At 47.8% G+C, this 18,441-nt stretch overlaps 1 protein-coding gene across 1 annotated transcript in view; it reads right to left on the reverse strand.

Moving 5' to 3' along the window:
* Nucleotides 1-2,161: 2,161 nt before the first annotated feature.
* The window catches only part of ME3 (malic enzyme 3), a 113,853-nt gene continuing 97,573 nt past the window's right edge, over nucleotides 2,162-18,441 (reverse strand). The window contains exons 7-14 of the mRNA XM_062639164.1: nucleotides 18,210-18,319; nucleotides 6,780-6,877; nucleotides 6,211-6,324; nucleotides 5,457-5,562; nucleotides 4,751-4,893; nucleotides 3,752-3,925; nucleotides 3,258-3,356; nucleotides 2,162-2,447 (exon numbers count right to left, since the gene is read on the reverse strand). Of these exons, the coding sequence (XP_062495148.1) occupies nucleotides 2,286-2,447; nucleotides 3,258-3,356; nucleotides 3,752-3,925; nucleotides 4,751-4,893; nucleotides 5,457-5,562; nucleotides 6,211-6,324; nucleotides 6,780-6,877; nucleotides 18,210-18,319 (1,006 nt within the window). The 3' untranslated portion in view covers nucleotides 2,162-2,285. The remainder of the gene's footprint in view (nucleotides 2,448-3,257; nucleotides 3,357-3,751; nucleotides 3,926-4,750; nucleotides 4,894-5,456; nucleotides 5,563-6,210; nucleotides 6,325-6,779; nucleotides 6,878-18,209; nucleotides 18,320-18,441) is intronic.

Raw genomic sequence — 18,441 nt, forward strand, 5'->3', positions numbered from 1 at the left:
GTTAGGGTGGTGAGGCACTGGAATGGGTTGCCCAGGGAGGTTGTGAATGCTCCATCCCTGGCAGTGTTCAAGGCCAGGCTGGACAGAGCCTTGGGTGACATGGTTTAGTGTGAGGTGTCCCTGCCCATGGCAGGGGGGTTGGAACTGGATGATCTTAAGGTCCTTTCCAACCCAAACCATTCTGTGATTCTATGAGAAGCATGGCCGTGACTTCAATATCATTTAGTTTTACTGCATTGCTCAGAGACCCTTTGGTTGTCAAAGCCACATGCTGGCTCCTGGATGCTGTTTTACTATGGGACAAATGCCACCTGACTAATGCAGACCATCTGGCATTATAAATAAGATGCATTTTTGTCAAGTAATACATGAGTGAGTAGGCAAAGAGAAGTTTTCTTGGCAGAAGTAATTCAGGGATCAGTCAGCTGCTAGGCTTAGCATCATGTTAGGGTGCCACAGCGATGCTGTCTGGGCTTGAAATAGTTATTAATATTGCCATATTATTACATGCATTGATATATTTTTCTTGCATTTATGCTATTTTTATCATTGTTTTCAAATAAATTGATTTTTTTTTTTAAAGGAAGAGAAAAAAGAAGAGTTTGGGAATAGAGGAATTGTGCAGCTGAGAGAAAAAGTGGGGGCAAAAAAGAGGAATCCAAACTGATCTGCTAGAACTAGCCTTGCTTGGAGTTAGAAAACAAACCACAGACATCAGCTAAAAGTCCTCCAGTATTTAACTTGTGGTTTTCCTCCACTGATTTAATCTCTTTCACTAGTTAATGTGCCTCATAGAGCAGCCACACAGCACTTTCTGGTTTCAATAAGGGCTTCCTCTGCAGGAGATTTTTCTCCTACAAGACTGGACAAGGCAAAAGCACTCATTGCTACTGCTTAAATCCCTTTTAAAACACGACTGGCAGGACCTTCCCAGCTCGGCAAGGCTACGGCTAGAAGTGCTCTACAGCCCTCAAGTGGTTCACTTGGGTCCTACACGTTGGGAACAGGAGGCTCCAGCTTTGGCGAAGAAGCTTCCATGGTGGGTATAGCTTCCCTTCCCAGAAAAGGCACACAGGGAACTTGCTGCACTCTCGCCAGCCTTCCCCTTCCAGCCTTCCCCGTCCTTCCCAGCTCCATTGAGGACTGTCTTCCAGCAGCTTTAGGATATTCACCTGCATCTTCACCTATGGAGCAAGTCAAAGCACACTGCACACATGTTACAAGCACACGGACACTGGGGAGACTGTGACTCATCTCCAACAGGATGAGGTGCATTTCCTCGTGTTAAAACCCACTTAAAGATGCTAAATGAGGACTCTGGTACCCAGCCTTGGGTTTGCTGTGTGTGAGCAGTGTGAACCGGGAAGGGAAGAGCTGCCTGCAAGCCCCTCTGTTCTTTCCCAGTTATGACCATGATCACACTGGGGTGGTATTTGGTGGGCCATGGGGGGGCCCCCTGGGAAATTGTGACACAGAGAAGCTCCACTGTGGCTGGTGGCAGTGCTTCCTTAGCAGTGCCCAGCAGGAGATGCAGTGATGAAGCCATGTAGTGATGCAGGAATGGATGGATTTGGAGGTGCCCTGGTCTCCTGCTTGGCTTCCCTAGGCTCCTGTTCCCTTGGAGAGCAGCCTGCACTGCAAAGGGGAGGGAATCTGTTGTCCCCATGCGAATGGAGGTTTGGGGTTTGTTTCCAAGGGCCTGGAGCACAGGACAGCACCAGGCTGCATGGCCCATGCACATCCATGGCATGGATGAGACTCGCCAGACACTGGGGACTTTCAAAGCAGGAAAGGGTAGCACTGCCCAAGTGTGCAGCACTCCCAGGGCAATGCACACACTTCCCATCACATCCAGAGAGCCAAAGGGAAAGCGTGTGTGAGGGATGATCATGCATACAGCTCCCACCATGGCAGCAGGGCTCTGAGCTTCCCATGGGCTCTCCCACTAAGAATGGGACTCTTTGCTTCTGTGGTGGCCCAGGTAGCTTCTCCGGAGGCATCTGAGCTGGGAGCCAGGCACTATGTTAAGCAAGCAGGAACATGCAGTGCTGATTGACTGTGATGGGCTGCAGCCATGGTCCATCTCTCTCCTTGGAGCACTGACTTGGACTCCGATTCATTCCCTGCTGATATGCTCCCAAAGAGAAAAAGCAGCAGCAAGTAAAAAAACCCTATTGGATTAATTTACTTTTATCATTCTGCAAGCCTGGAGGTGCATTTGTGTCAACAATGACATGAACCATGAGAACTGATGGCAAAAACAAGAGAAGAGTTATCACAAAAGCTTAGATGTCTTGTGTCTGCATGGCTGTGGGGGGCCACCTGTAGTCATCCCCCACAAAGGAATCGTATTCAGGGCTGTACATCAACTGTTTCACAAAGGCTTCCTTGTCTGCTGGCTCCGGGTACCAAGAAGCAAGACCATGCTTGTAGGCCCAGTCCACAATCTGCAGAGAGAGAAGCAAAACAAGTTCATAGAACAGTGCTGGCATGTCACGGAGTGGAAGCCAACTGCAGTTTGGCCCTGCCTGCATTTCCCCTCTTTCTACCCCTCAAAATTGTGTCTTTTTGTTGCCTTTTCCTTTGTGCAATTCCCTGGGTCAGCTCCACATCATCCCTTGGGTGAGGAAATGCAAGCTGCCTGCTTCAAAACACACACCTCTGCCCTGGCAGAGTGGCTGGAGTGGGCAATTAAAGGACAGCATCCCTTTAATCACCTCCACTCATGCCTTTAAGCTCCTCACCTACACTGTGCATCCACCAGTAACTCCCAGCAGGCCAATATGATTCTCATTCAGGTGTTCCCTGAATGGGAATTGCAAATTTGATGTATACAGGGCACCAATCCTGTAATTAGAACAACAAGCCTGATGTGGAATAGAACTTAGGTAGTTGGGCCCCATTAAATACAGTAAAAGAGGTTCCAAAGGAGCAATTTGGAACATAAAGTCTTTTGGCAACTTGAGTCATGTTTGACTTTAACCCTAAATCTGATTTGTGATGCTGAGCACTCATATCTCCATGCAATAAAGCAGAGCTCTGTGAGCTGTGAGGCACCAGAGTCACAAGGCATTTTTCACATTTGGGCTTTAGGGATGGGAGAAATCAAAGCAGCAATTCTGGCTGGAAGGATCCTGAGCTCCATTGCTTTAGGCTGTAGAGTAAGTTGAACTAAAACCCCACAAAGCAAAAATGATGCCAGGGCAATTCCTGCCCTCCTTATCGTGGGAAGTGGAAATAAAAGTGGAAATACTCACTTTCACAGCGATTTTGAGAGACACCTCTCTGATGGTGTCCAAGGGGGGATAGAGTCTTCCTTCTGTTAGATTCTGCTCTGTCACCTCGGCAGCAATAGACTGCAAGGAAGAGAAAGGCAGCTTACAGAGATGGTCTCAAGCACGTACCACATTCACTAGTCTTACATGATATGAGGGTGAAACCTCAGCAGTGGCAGACGTGGGACTAGTTCTGTGTGGGAACTGCTGCACTATTCAAAATACACACGTATTAGCTTCATCAGACCTAAAATCAGGGCCAGGATAGTGGAAATGCTTGCTAGGGCAGCACTTATGGAGAATGAGGAGAACCTCCTGGCTCCTGCACCTCTGTATGTGCTATGGAAGCATGAGGGTTTTGACAAGCTGCTTCCACTCAACACACTGCCCCAGTCCAGGCTCTTGAGAACACCTGAAGGAGGTGCCTGTGCCTCTTCTCATCTCTTAAAAACCATGAGTTAATGCCAGTTGGAAACCTCTGCTGTGATGAGGAAGATCTCATCAGAGATGTGCCGGATGCCGCAGGCAGTGACTCCCAGTGCCACTCCTGGGAAGACATAGGCGTTGTTTCCTTGGCCAGGGAAGAAGGTCTGTCCACTGGGCAGGGTCACCTTGGAGAATGGACTCCCACTTGCAAATATCCCCCGTCCCTGATCAAAGAGAGAAGAAGAGGAGTCCAAATTCAGAAGGGAAGTGTTACATGTCTGCTGCTCACTGTGGTCTGTGCTCAGGGGACTCTGGTGACCCAGTGGACAAGGCTCCAGCCAGGCAGTGAGAGCCATCTCCACCAGAGCCATCTCCAGTTGACCCTGCTAGAGGGCCTGGTCCCCAGGGCCACAGCCAGGGCCATGGTCAGGGCTACTGAGCACTGAGTGTGCGTTCACACTGCCCAACTACAAGAGCTTTGAACTGGCTGAGGAGGAGTTGCTCTTCTTCATCTATGAAGTGAGACTCATATGGGATGAAGATCTGGGGGCTGTGTGATTGCTCAAGCCAGCAGCAAGTGGTAGGGAAGGCAAAGGGGACAGTAAGACAAGGCATCCTCCCCCACATCAACTCAATCCACATGACAGTAATTCTTCAGTGACAATGGTTCCAAGTTGGGGGATGAAACCCAACTTTCAATGCAGTTGCATAGGTTGGCAAAACACGGGACAGTAACCTAGGAGGACGGGACATCCAGCCACGGGTGAAGGAGGCAAGCACTTTCTTTAGAGGATCACAGAGTAATGCAGCCTGGTAGGGACTCAAACTCCTGCTCACAGCAAGGTCAGCTGTGAAATCAGACCAGGTTGCTCAGGGCTTTATGCAGCCTCATCTTAGAAACAAGAGTCCACACGAGCAATCCACCTCCTGACTGCCCCCACAGTGTGAAAGCTGTTCTTTAAGACTCTTACTTCACCTTATGCCCCCATCACTGTCTGCCCACCAGGCACCACTGTCCTGGCCACCTGCAGCACGCTGAGCTCCAGTACCTCGGTGAGGCGGTAGCACTGCTCCGCTGTGCACTCCGCTTTGCTGGTGGGGTTGCTCAGGGCAAACACAATGGGCCTCTCATTGAAGGCTGCCATGTCCTTCAGCAGCTTCTCAGTGAAGGCTCCTGCAACGGCTGCAGCACCTAGAACAACGAGAGCAGAGTGAGATGGTGCTTTCTGACTGGCTGGTACTGGGCTGATCCCTCTTGAATGCCTCTGTTGGTAAATGAACTGGGGCGGGGGGGAACAGGATCATTCCCTGGAGATGAAGGTGTGAATGTTTCTGTCTCAGATTAAAAGCCTGTCTCAAAGCCCCCTGCTCCTCTGGGCTGTGTTGCCATCAGTGTTTAAGCCAGTCTGGCTGCAGCACTTTGCCCCCAAAGACCTGCCTGAGCTGCCTTGTTGTCATCACTGTCGTGCCCAGTCTGCCAAGGCCATGTGTGCTGCTGAAAGACCCAGGTCCTACCACCCCCAGCACCTCCCTCTACATCCCTCCACACCCTGAGAGGGCTTCTACAGCTCCAAAAGGGAGGAACCTTGTGCCCCATGGCTGAAGGGAAAGGATGTGGAGAACTCAACTGGTAAAATGGGGACAAAAATGCTCATTTTATCTTGGCTGGGAGAACAAAAGGAAGCCTTGAAAGAAAGACAGAAACTCTCCTAAGAACTGAATTGGTGTGGAAAGGTCACGCTAAGGGAACTCCACCTATAATTGCTGTAGGCTTCACTTTCTGCACAACCTCTTCCAGTGTGTTCACACTGGGGTGGTCCTGAGCAAATATTTCTTTCTCATGGTTCAGGTGGCTCCTGCCCTGTGAGGAGAAAGGAGGAGTCAAACTTTGGTCCGTTGGCAAAAGGTGGAGACATAACGCAGTAACTCACTAGTTCATTTCATCTCTTGGCTCTCTACCTGAACCAGATCCCACAGAGCAGGACCAGTGAGGCACTGAGCTGCTGGTGCAATGTCACACGGGGCTGGTCTCTGCTCCTCTCACCCTCCAGACTATACTGAGGTTGTGTTGGAAGGATCTGGCTGCGAGGGCAGAGGAGGTGTATATATAGCACCAGTCTCCTCACATCTGATGAAGGACAAGGGAAGAGGCCCCTGAGGCACCATGGAGTGTAGGGCAGGTGAGATCACCAAAGCAGGGCACAGTGTTGCTATTGTAATAACCCATACGACATGCAAGACTTGCAACACTGCTTGAGACCATGGCCAGCAGTGTATCCTACCACTGCAGAGGTACAGCCCAAAGCACTGCCTATAGAGCAGCCAGTGCTGCTGGTACACTACTGTCACCATGGGACCTGGTCCTCTTGAAAGCAGTGACAGCTCTGCTGGCACCAATACATCTGCAGCCCTTACTCCTGGTCTGATCCAAGGTATCTGCCTGCTCTGGCCTCTCTTAGCTTGCAGGAGGTGGCAGGGGAGTGAAGCTCAGCTCTGGGGACACATTTACCTTGACAATCAGTCCCTTGGAGTCCACCATCCAGATTTTTCTGATGGCATCCTCTCGTGAAATTCCTTCCTTTTCCATGGCCATGAGCAGGAGATAAGCTATGCCCATTGCAGCCTGGAACACAGTACATAGACACTTCACTAGTATATCATCATCTCTCTTTGAGCAAGGAGTCATACAGACTACCTGACTTCTGCCATGGGGGCAATATGACTGGCTCCAAAAAGTGAGGTTATGTTCTTCCAGCTCTTTGAGCTTACAGTCCTTTTGACTCTATTGCTCAAGAGGCTTTGATTTACCCTAAATACCAACCCTGAGGACTCAAACCAGCCTCCTCAGTGTCCATGCAGCATGCTGCCTCATGAGGGACTTCCCTCAAGGTACTTGCCCCACTAAAAGGCAACTTCTATGCAGCAGCAGCATGGTCCCCATGTGGGGCCCACTCCTGCCCAGTGACAACCTGCTTCTGTGCTTTGTTTCCACGAAGCCTTGCAGGAAGCTTCGTGGTTGACTCTTCTCTCTCTGGATTTATATCATATCTAAGAACAAACTTAAGAACATTCTCCTACCTCTCCAGCTCCCTGGAAAACGAACTTATGGTCAGAGAGCTTGTTCTTTGTGATCCTTAAGGCTGCAAAGATGCCAGCGACAGCAACAGATGCAGTGCCTGGAAAGAGAGAAACCCCGTGAGACGGACTTCCTTGCAAATGGATTGTCTGCCCTACTGGTATGCTGTTAGAAACCTTGTGGTAGCATCCATTCTCTTAGATCTTGGCACTAAAAGATCAGGGTGCTGTCCCTACTCTGAAATATTAAACCTCAGAAGACCCCTGCAAGGCAGGAGGACACAAACAACCCTCCATGTAGATTCAAAGGGATGATGAATTCTAGAATGCCATAAGAAGTTAATACCTAACTCCTAAGGGATTAAGATACACGTGATGCCTAAGGATCATAGAATGGGTTGGCTTTGAAGGGACCTTAAAGCTCATCCAGTTCCAACCCCTGCCACGGGCACGGACACCTTCCACTAGAGCAGCTTGCTCCAAGCCCCTGTGTCCAACCTGGCCTTGAACACTGCCAGGGATGGGGCAGCCACAGCTTCTCTGGGCACCCTGTGCCAGCGCCTCAGCACCCTCACAGGGAAGAGCTTCTGCCTAAGAGCTCATCTCAGTCTCCCCTCTGGCAGGTTAAAGCCATTCCCCTTGTCCTGTCCCTACAGGCCCTTGTAAAAAGTCCCATAAGACATCTGCAGCAGGTGGTGGTGTGAACTTGGGCACCCTTGTCACAAAACCCTCTGTGATCACGGAATCACCATCCCCTTCTCATTCACCTTCACAGCCCTGCACCGCCTTCTCTTTTTTCACTTCCCTGACTCAGAGCCATCATGCCTCACTGCCAAGCATTAAGGAGTCACTGCGATCATGAGTTGTTCCCAGATATTAGTGAGAAAGAATCCAGTACATGGAGAGCAGATTCCTGATGTTACAGCCACTGTGATACTGCAGCTTTCCATTCATTAAGGGAGGCAGATGTCTGTGGGCTGAATAAACCCACCCTCACCCCGCATCAATCACATACAATATTCATCTGATCTCTTATCCCAAGTGAAGGAACATGGTGGGAAGAACCAAGTAAGGCACAGACTAAGTGGGATTCAGGCACTGATGGTATCTTACATCACCTGGGCAAGCTGGATACAAGGCTTAAAGGAGAGCTAGGAATGATGGAGGCAGTTTTATCACAGAATATCACAAGCTGGAAGGGACCCATAAATACCATCAAGGCCACTAGTTTTATTCCTCAGCATTTTAAAGGGTATCAATTTGGATGTGCCTGAGCCCTGATGCTGGTCTGTCCATTCTCACCTTCACAAGGCAGTCCACAAATAACAAGTCTTGTGGGTGGCCATGGACGGGAGGGACAATGAACCCTTTTAGGCCAATAAATTTGATTTCACCAGATTTCCAGCATTTCCTAGCTTCCTGCCCATTTAATCAGCCAGTGCATCTGGGTTTCAACCAGCCAATGCTTCAGTGAGACCCTCTGCAGTGTCCTTAGGGCTTGGGCTGCTGCCAGACATCAGTGAAGGGGGCCTCCAAGGGACTCTTCATTAGGGACTGCAGAGGTAGAACAAGGGCTGATGGGTTCAAACTGAAATAGAGGAAGTTCAGGTTAGATATAAGGAAGAAGTTCTTTACTGTGAGGGTGGTGAGGCACTGGAATGGGTTGCCCAGGGAAATTGTGAATGCTTCATCCCTGGTGGTGTTCAAGGCCAGGTTGGACAGAGCCTTGGGTGACATGGTTTAGTGTGAGGTGTCCCTGCCCATGGCAGGGGGTTGGAACTGGATGATCTTAAGGTCCTTTCCAAGCCAAACCTTTCTGTGACCCTGTGATCCCATCAGCAAACAGCAAGCAGCTCATGAGCAAAGCATGACCATGAGCAGTGAAACCAGCAGATGGTGCTGCCCCATCTGTCAAGGACTGAGGAAGGACATCCAGCGTTACTCGCTCCTTTTCTGCAGTGCAAGAGCCAGAGCTAAAGCAGAAACCGGCTGATAAATCACAGCATCAGGGAATGATTTACTCTCTCATTATTTCCGTGCAAGAAAAAAACCTAGCGGGAACACAGTTATACTGGCAGAGAGGTAACTTCTACTGACACCGCTTACTTTGCTTAGGGAACCAATATCAGCTACTCTGACAGAGAAAAACTTTACTGCATCATAGAATCACAGAATCCCAGGTTGGAAGGGACATCAAGGATCATCGGGTCCAACCCTTCTAGGCAAAGCATGACCCAGACTAGATGTCCCAGCACCCTGTCCAGCTGTATCTTAACAGTGTCCAATGCTGGGGAATCTACCACTTCCCTGGGAGATTATTCCAATGGCTGATTGTTCTCACTGGGAAACGTTTTCCTCTTGTGTCCAGTCAGAATCTCCCCTGGGAGTAACTTGTCCTCACCATCCCTCATCTCTTCCATGTGACTCCTTGTAAAAAGGGAGTCTCCATCTTCTCTGTAGCCACCCTTTAACTACTGGAACATGGTGATAAGGTCTCCCCTGAGCCTTCTTCTCTCCAGGCTGAACAGTCCCAGCTCTCTCAGCCTTTCCTCACATGGCTTCCCAGTCCTTGGATCATCTCTGTGGCCCTTACAGGCCAGACCAGAAGTGTTTATCATTTCCATTAATTCACCAATACGTTGTGTTTATAACTCAGATGAGTTTATTTCTCTAAAAATGAATAGTGCCACTAAAGAGTGATTCTGGTGTCCATGCACATTGGTACAGAACGGCAGCAGCACCGCGTTTTATTCATGAGGACATCACAAACATCCATGTCAAACACAAAATAGACTAGGCTAATGTTGGAGGCTTTGTAAGCTTCTTGCCTGCAGCAAATCACTTGGGATGCTTGCTTCAGCACTGAGGATGAATCATGGAATCCCAGACTGGTTTGGGTTGGAAAGGGCCTTAAAGCTCATCCAGTTCCAACCCTCTGCCACGGGCAGGGACACCTTCCGCTAGAGCAGGTTGCTCCAAGCCACTGTGTCCAACCTGGCCTTAGAGTGAACTGAAATTGAAGCTAATGAACCCCCTTCATTATCCCACAGAACAGTTTGTGTCATGTTATTTCCAGACCCACATGACCTGAGTTAAGTCAGTTTAAAAGGGAGTTGATGTGGAGGGAACCAGCCACGGAGTGCTGCTCTGCTTCACCATTAACATGCCAACTCGGACAAATGAAGGATGTATGTGAGGGATTTCCTCTTGCTTCTCCTGCACTAAATCTCTGCCTTTTTAAGCTGTATTTAGAGTAGTGCACTTAGCTGGCAAAGCACCATGCTGTCAGACTGGGAAAATTACAGAGGAAGATCATGAATATCCAAGGAATTTAAAGAAACACCAGATAATTGCCTTGGGGTTAGATTTTGCTTTTTGTGGGTGTCACATACCTAGCCCAAGCTCATTCTCTGTATTTCAGTCTATAATCAGCAGGACTGAAGGCTTGCTGCCATGCCAGATGCTGAGGATGGGATTCCCCTAAAAAACCATGTATGATCCTGCTCGTGCTAAAGCAGATGCCTGAAGTGGATCACATGAAATGCACCCTAAAGCTGTCACTGCCACCATTTCTTTAAGAGAGACAGGATAATTGGCATACATGTAGACAGTTCAACTGCAGGCATCTAAACTGAGGAGGAAGGGATCCCACCCTAGCAGTATGAACTGCAAAGAAGCGGGGTCTCTGTTGTCAGCAGTGCTAAGCTTGTGACATGCAGCAGAATATGAACACCTCCACATACACTTGTGTGCTCCCATGCTGTCTCCCAGGCTTACTTTGCATAGAAATCCCCAAATGCCCATGTGGGTGGTAATGGGGATTGGATCAGAGGAAAAAATTCCCAAGTGGAATAATTACAGTGTGACAGTGCAAGTGTAGGGTCACAGCATTAGCAGTAATAGATGTCTGGAAAGTATTTAAAAGAGAGAAATGTAACTGGAGAAGTATCTTGTTTCTCTTGGTCCTGACCCAGGCAAGATTGCTTTATACCCTATGAGTATCAAGGAGTCTGACAGGACAAATGCAAACCCATTTCAAGGGGAAATGCTCATGGGACATTAAACAGAGGGACTCGAGGTCTCCTTAAAGATGTTATTAGGAGGAACTGCAGAAGGGGGCTGTATGGAAAGGAAGGATGCACAGATTCATCTGCAGAGCAGCATGCATGTGTAGAGTGGGGACCAGTGGGACTGGGTGTGCCATTACTCATCCCCTGCACTTGCACTGCAGCTCTGACTAAGAGCAGGACTCTGACCCACTCTGCCATTCCTGAGCCTCCTCCTCTCTCTCCAATGTGTTTCTAATCCCTCCACATCTCCCAAACTGCATCTCACCCCCATTACTCAAGCATCAAAGTTACTGTACCTTGGCCTCAGCTCAGTATCTGTCTTTGATAATTACAAATACTGAGGCTGGAACAGCAGAGCATCTCCTTGGAGGAGAGTTCACAGCTGGTTTGTGTCAGGAACTGCCTAATCATTGTTCTTCAACCAAAAAATGAGCCTGGGGTGGGGAACCCTTCACCATGACTTGTGGCAAGAAAAAACCCACTACCCTTCAACACGTTGGTCTATCTGTTTTCCAAAGAGACTGAATGCTGCTATTGCAGATAACTACTTCCCTAAGTAATTAGCAAGAGCCAGCTTGGCTGGTCTGCATCCAAGATGAGATATGAAGGGGTGCAGAGAGAAGAAAGGAAAGCACTCGCAAGATCTCATCTCTCCAAGACTCAACATAGCATCACAGAATGGCAAGCAGACCTCAGGAGCCTCTCTGGAGAGTCCAGAGCAACAGGACCAGCAAAGAAGAGGTATTTAAACCCAAGGTGCACTCAGGAAAATGGCCATGAATTAATCTCTGACAGTCAGGCACAGTCAATACTGTAAAACATTAAGGAAAACCCCTCTGAGGTTGATGTTCCACTTGCACCAGTGTCAGAACTATCCCCAGTAGATGTCAGTGGAGCTACACTGGAGCAAAACAGGGGGAAAGGATCTGCTCTGTAGCTCCAAGAGGCTGCATGGATGGAAAAGGCTGCAGCCCAAAGAAACCCATGCTCAGGGACCTCATCCTTCATCAGAGTGGGGAGAGCGGACAGAGGGGCAAGCAGCTTCATAAAAGGAGTTACTGGCTTGAGTGCAACAGCAGTGCTGCCCAGCGCTGATGTAAAGGGTGTACCATGTGTGACAGCACCTCATGGCTAAGCAGGGGACATGGGGGAAGCAGGCAGTCCCCCTATACTGAGGGTCGGCACTGTTACCTGGCTGAGCAGAGCAGAGCATCACCACCATGCTGTATCCTTCTGACAGCAGCAGTGATGGGAATGTGCAGCCCGCACCATCGCCTGTTCCTTCGCACAGCACCCGTGTGGGTGGCTCCCCTTCCCCACACTGATTGAAGAGGTGGCCAAATTCAGACTGATCTTGTATCTTTCACCCTCGTCCTGTCTGCTTACACTTTGCTTTATCAAAATCATGCCAAGACGAGGGCCGGGGGAACAGCAAACACCAGTTTAACAGCTCCAGCGAAGGGCAGCCAGGAAAATACATCTAAAGTTATGGATGCAGAGGAAGCATAGGGCTTTTCCAAATTCTGGTTCACATTAACTCCCCGCAGCAGTTCCGCCTGTTACTGGAAAGCAGAGTGGAACTTGTCCAGATCCATTCCAAATACATAATCAAAAGTCAAACACAACAGAGCTGAAACAAAAAGCTGCTGAAGTGTTTGCAGCTCAAGGTCTTCACCTCCATGACTGTGGGATAGTGTTAGCCCTTCCCCAAAGGGCCTCTGTAAAACATGAAGGAAATAAACCTAGAAATGCTGTGGAGCACGTCAAGGAGAGCAGCAGTAAAAGGCAAAGTGCTCAGGGATGGAACTCACTTTCTACACTAACAGCTTTAGGGACACTGGTAACCCAGAAGAGGTGGTGAAGAGCTGACTGACAGTGGAGATGCAGAGCTCATCTTAAAACAGATGCCTAATGTAGGTCATCCTAGGTGTCTGGTTTTAATCCTTCCACTGTAAAGCTATACAGTGCAGTGCCTGAAACAAACATCACGGCAGTGGCCAGCAGCCTGGACTTAGAGATCACAGACAGCTTAACACAGAGGAGATGTATGCTATTCTTTACTGCAAAGGAGGAGTTTGCAAGGGCATCAGAGAGGAAAGGGAAGCAAATGTTACAATCCCTAAAATGACATAAGATACAGTCCAGCTTCTTAGAGCCTTGCACCACTAAGCCCAAGAAACTGAGGCCCCTGTACACCCAGGAGTCTATATTCTTCTGACCTGCTTAGCAGTCAACGTGTGATTTAGACAAAGGTCTAGGCGCTGGCCCTTATATCATAGAATAGTTTGGGTTGACAGGGACCTTCAAAGGTCACGTACTCCAAGGCCCTGCAATGAGCAGGGAGACCTTCCACTAGATCAGGTTGCCCAGAACCACATCCAGCCTGGCCTTGAATGTCTCTGGGGATAATGCGTCTGTATCTAATACAGCAGCATCAAGGGAAAATGCAGAGCACAGTAGGCTGGAGAGGGCTCGGTAATGGTGAAACTGAGAACATCTCCACATCTACCTTCATGCCGGGTAAATCCCCCCAGGGAAAGCATGCTGCTCAGGAGCTGCCTGGCAGGACACAGCCTGCTTTGTCCTGTAGCACCGTATGGTCCAGCGCTCCCTTCCTATTGTGCTCCCCTCCTCCTTAGTTTCCTGTGACAATTACTGACGCGTTTTCCACGCCAGCTGAAACAACAAAGTTAAGATGCTGCACCATTTTAATCTGCTGCAATTAGTTAATGCCGAGCCAGCAAGTCGCTTTGCCTGCTTCTCACACCACACGGAAACGTGCCTGAAAAACAGGCCATGTTTGCACGTGATTGATTTCTAACTGGCCCAGATCAGCGGCACTGGAGTCAGCCTGTTCCCAGTCTCAGCTGAGGTCTGGGAGCAGTGTTCGGTGCTTGCTGAAGTGTCCTGGGAAGGTTATGGATGGGTTATCTGCTGGGATAATGAGGAAAGGTAGTTGGTGGGTCAAGAGATATTTTGAGGCTCATCAGCAGTCACACATCCAACAACAAAGAGGAGTCATTGCTCTGACACTGGGAAGTCTTGGAGAGGTCTGCGAAGTGATGACCCCAAGCACTGCCTGTAGTGTAGTTGTGGGAGGACTACGGGATACAAAAGGCTCAGTGTTTTAATGTGGCTAGTGATTTGGCATTTCCCATCCTGAAGCGCCTTCAAGAAGTCTCATTTGCAGTGTGGGTGTTCAGGATTTTAGAAATCCTGTCTGTTTATAGCATCTGAGGCTGGATATGGATATATCTGTAACACTCCAATTGGTGGTTCTTTGAGACGCTATCAATGTTATACTTATATGGAGTCTATATTTATGGGGTCTAAATCTATACTTATATGGGGTCTAGTATTAAAAGACTGCTAAAGATGCCCAGAGCCAGGAGATAGTTGGCTTTATGCTTCTGTGCACTGTTCTCTCTGTCCTGCCCATGTCTGTGAAGGGATTTTTGACCTGATCAGGTCACATTTAAATAGCACATTAGAGATTTCTTCATTTTTCTCTGACTACGCTTGCAGAACAACTTCTGCTGTTCAGTATGGAGTAAGAAATCTGTGCCTTAAGAATTCTTGTTTGCGTTGTGACTATGGAGGGTAACACACTGATCAACCAGCAGAATGAACGTTGAATAAATAAGGTTGGAATTGATGCCTGGACATCATCTAGTCCAGTATCTGCTCAACGTGAGGCTAGCTTCAAATTGTGCTGAGACTGCTTAGGGCCTTCCTGAAGGATGAAAAGTCCCAAAGCACACTTGAGCTGTGCAAGTTTACAGGGTTTCTATAGACTCCTACTTACTTAGCCGGGATTATTCAACACACAAAGTCCATGAGACCTGATGAGATGCACTTGAGGATGCTAAGGTATGTGGGCAATGGTGTTACAAAGTCATCATTTGGAAGGTTTTGGTAACTGGGGAGATTCCTCATTCTTTAAAAGAGGCAAATTTCATACCCATCTTCAAGAAGGGACACAAGGATCCAGGGAACTTTAGCTCAGTTGGTCTAACCCCCTGATCTGGGGATTACAAAGCAAATCTAGAAGCTACATTTGGGAACATGATGGTGATTGAGAACAGTCTGGATCTCCCAAGGCAAATCACACCTGATTGTGAATATCCATCCTTACAGATATTGGAAATCACTTGGCTGAACAAGGCTCTGAGGAACCTGATCTAATGTCCAAGTTGGATCTAAGTTTGAAATTACCTTTAAAGCTGGGTGATGTACAGAGGTCCCTTCCAAACAAACTCCTTCAATGATTTTATGTATTTTCTTGTATGAAGCAGGAAGCCAGAGATGCCTCTCTCAGGGATGCACAAGACTGGACACCTTTGTAAGACTTTTCTGTTCTCTACTTCCTATTACAGTGATATCTCCAGTGATAACTGCACAGTTAAGTGGAGCAAAGTTACAGTAGGAAGAGAAAACAGGATCTAAAGCATTCTCATGTCCCTCTGATTTCCTATGTGCTTCACCGCCTGCCCTGGCACTTTACTGGGAAAAAGGAAGAAGTGACAATTAGTTTTCTCCCACAGAGCTGAAACTGAAGCTGTTGCCCCTTGCATGAACCCAGATGGAGCTGGGAAAGGACTGATGTCATCCCCCCATGGAGGAAGGAGAAGCAGCCCTTAATGGGAAGCTCCCACATGTGGGCACTGCGAGCCAGCTTCTGCTAGCTCCCAGGCTAATGGCTTTCAGAACCAGAGCAATCACCTCATCCCTGTTTGTGGTACCTGGCAGGTGTCCTGCTCAGCATCAGCAGCCTGGCTGGAGCTGGAAGGGGTCTGAGTCACTTGAACTCTACGGGGTTAGGGTGGGTTTGGCAATACAGTAATTTGTGTGGCCCAAAAAGTTGGCATATGTAAACTGCTTTCTGTTCATATAGACCCTGGGGCAGCAAGAGGGAGGCCTAAAGGAGATTAAGTGGAGCAATTCATACTTGCTTCCCACGTTTCATCTGTGTGTGTGTAGGCTCACTGCATTCAGAGCCCCACTAACCAACAAGTTTAACTGCTATAGCTCAGGCTTGATCTAACCTGCACTGTTTGTGCCTAAGATGTGCTTTTAAATCAATATACTTAAAAAAATGCCAGCTCAGAAGCCGAGATAATTCAGGCTTCAGGAGGTCTTTTCCTGCCTGAATTGAGTAGAATGTATCAGGCCTGCTTAAACAAGGCTTTGCATGATTCTCATTAATCATTTAGAACATGATCTGCATTGAACTCTCCCACTTTTTTAGGCAGGCAAGTTGTGAAATTCCCATGTTGGGAAAGAGAGCCTGAGGTGAAACCAAAGAACAGGAGGGTGTGAGAAAATGGCACTTCCTACCTTTCTTGTATCATCTGGGGATCAGACTACTCATCCCAGCTTCAACTCCATTATCTCTGACATGACTCCAAGACAGAGTTAACTGAGGAGATTCAAATAGTTCAGCTTCCCAAAGGTCCTCAAAACACATTCCTGATTACAACCCTAGCTTAGAATCCCTTTTCTTTCTGACAGCTACATAATCCCCACCTGAAACAGTGGCTTGCTTCCCTTGACTCATCACTTGTCTGTGCAAAAGATCAGCAGGATTTCTTTCCTTATCTACTACCATGAAACCAGTGCCAGCCAGATGCCTTATTTGAGAATATAAGGGAGTTTCACTAGCAAGAGGTAAAATCCTACTGTTTCAACAGGTGGGACTGCAGAGCATTTCCAAGGGACTTGACATCTCCCATGCGCTATGACACACATCTAATGGGAGGAGGCAAGGTCAGCTTTATGGTGATGCTGGTTTACAGCATCCTCCTGGATGTGGTTCATTTCCAGGAACTGTTTGAGGCATTCAGCTATGACCTATAGCCAAAAAGAAACTGTAAAAAATAAGTCTCTTGCTTCCCAACCAGAGTCTTCAGTTTTGCTTTAATATCCTCTTTTTCTTGAAGAAACCATTCCAATTCGCTAAGAAACCCTTTCGGTTCACTCCAATTCCCCCAAGAAAACCTACATCCAGGCCCACAGATCTGCTATATTGCCTGGCTTCCTTTCCTTTTGATTGCTCAGTCCCCTTACACCTGCAGAGACAGCAATTAATCCAACATAAACTTTACATCACCAGCTTCTTACTACAGGCTTCATCTGTCCGTCTCCAGAACAGTCTGAGCTCTTGGTTCTTCCATTCAAGACTTCTATTCAAAAATGTACCTCCTCTGTTCTCTTCTATACTCCTCTGCCCACTGAAAGCTTTTGTGGGTGGCAAAAACCCCCAGTAAGTCTTGTTGTACAGGAGTATCTATCTCACCTTCTCTGAAATGCCTTAAGCTCCGCTGCTTCTAAAGCCTCTTTGTGGAAGTATCTTTGAGCAGGACCATGCATCCCATCACACCAACCACATTCCCACACTCCAGGGTCTTACTCTTGTGTCATGATAGACATGAATAAGCTGTTACATGCACTGCCAAATATTGCTAGATGGGCAGCAGATGCAGAAATAGTGCTGCAAAGTCTGCTCAGAATAGAACCAGCATTGTGTGAAACAACACTGGCATTTCTTTCAGTCTCTTTCAAGTACAAGGGAGGACGAGCCCAACTGACTGCAAATAATGAAATCAACAAACCTTGGAAATTCTGCATGCTGCAAACAGGACTAAGGAAAGATGAAGGGACTCAGAGGAGAACTGGTTATTTAGAATCACTTGGGAAGATCCCTGTTGGATGGGCAAAGAACCCTTCCAGTGGTTTAAAACTAAGTCAGCACCAGAGCAGGATGCCACCAATATGCATCCATCCCTCTGTGCCTGCTGAGCCTCCCAGGGCCTGGGAGACAGGCTGGCTATAGCCCCAGTTTGGCTGCTATCACTTCTCTTTGCCACTAGAAGGGTTATGTTAACCACTCTAGGGGAGAACAAACCTGTTCTCAGATTACTGTGGAGTTAGCATCTATGACGAGGAAAAAAGCTGGTTTAACTTTTCAACTTCGCATGTAAAAAGGAGGATAACAATAGAGGGACATTGCCAGGGTCAGCTAATGGCCACCTGGCTCATGGAAACTGAAAGCCTTGCCTAACTGTTAAACCCTCACCATTGTTTTAGCTAAATTACAGAAAATTAATGGAACTCTCTAAATTACCTTAATAATCTAAGGCACACAACCCATTTTCTCCCTTGAACAACCCTTCTGCAACAAACATTCCTATGAACAATGCAAGGTCGCCTTTCAACTTGGAGTGCTGTGTTTTTGCTTGTGTTTTGAAATGCTTTATGTGTAAACTCTACCTTTTATCACACATCTGACTATTGGACAGTAAACAGTCTTGTGATCTTAATCACAAGGTAAAGGTTAAATGTGCATTCTCCTAACAGTACTTACCCTGGATATCATCGTTGAACACACAGTATCTGTTGCGGTATTTATTGAGGAGACGAAAAGCGTTAGCATTGGCAAAGTCTTCAAACTGGATCAGACAGTTCATGCCATACCTGCAAGTTAAAGGGGAATTAAAAATGGATACAAGTTTTTCCACAACACAGGATGATATGTACATCTTTTACCAGGATATTGTAGTTAGTGGCTCTAGTGCAGAGAGAAAAGTATCACAAGA

The sequence above is a fragment of the Pezoporus occidentalis genome, unplaced genomic scaffold (assembly GCF_034315485.1).
Source record: "Pezoporus occidentalis ecotype Australia unplaced genomic scaffold, CSIRO_AGI_Poc_V1 ctg6, whole genome shotgun sequence".
Classification (NCBI taxonomy): domain Eukaryota; kingdom Metazoa; phylum Chordata; class Aves; order Psittaciformes; family Psittacidae; genus Pezoporus; species Pezoporus occidentalis.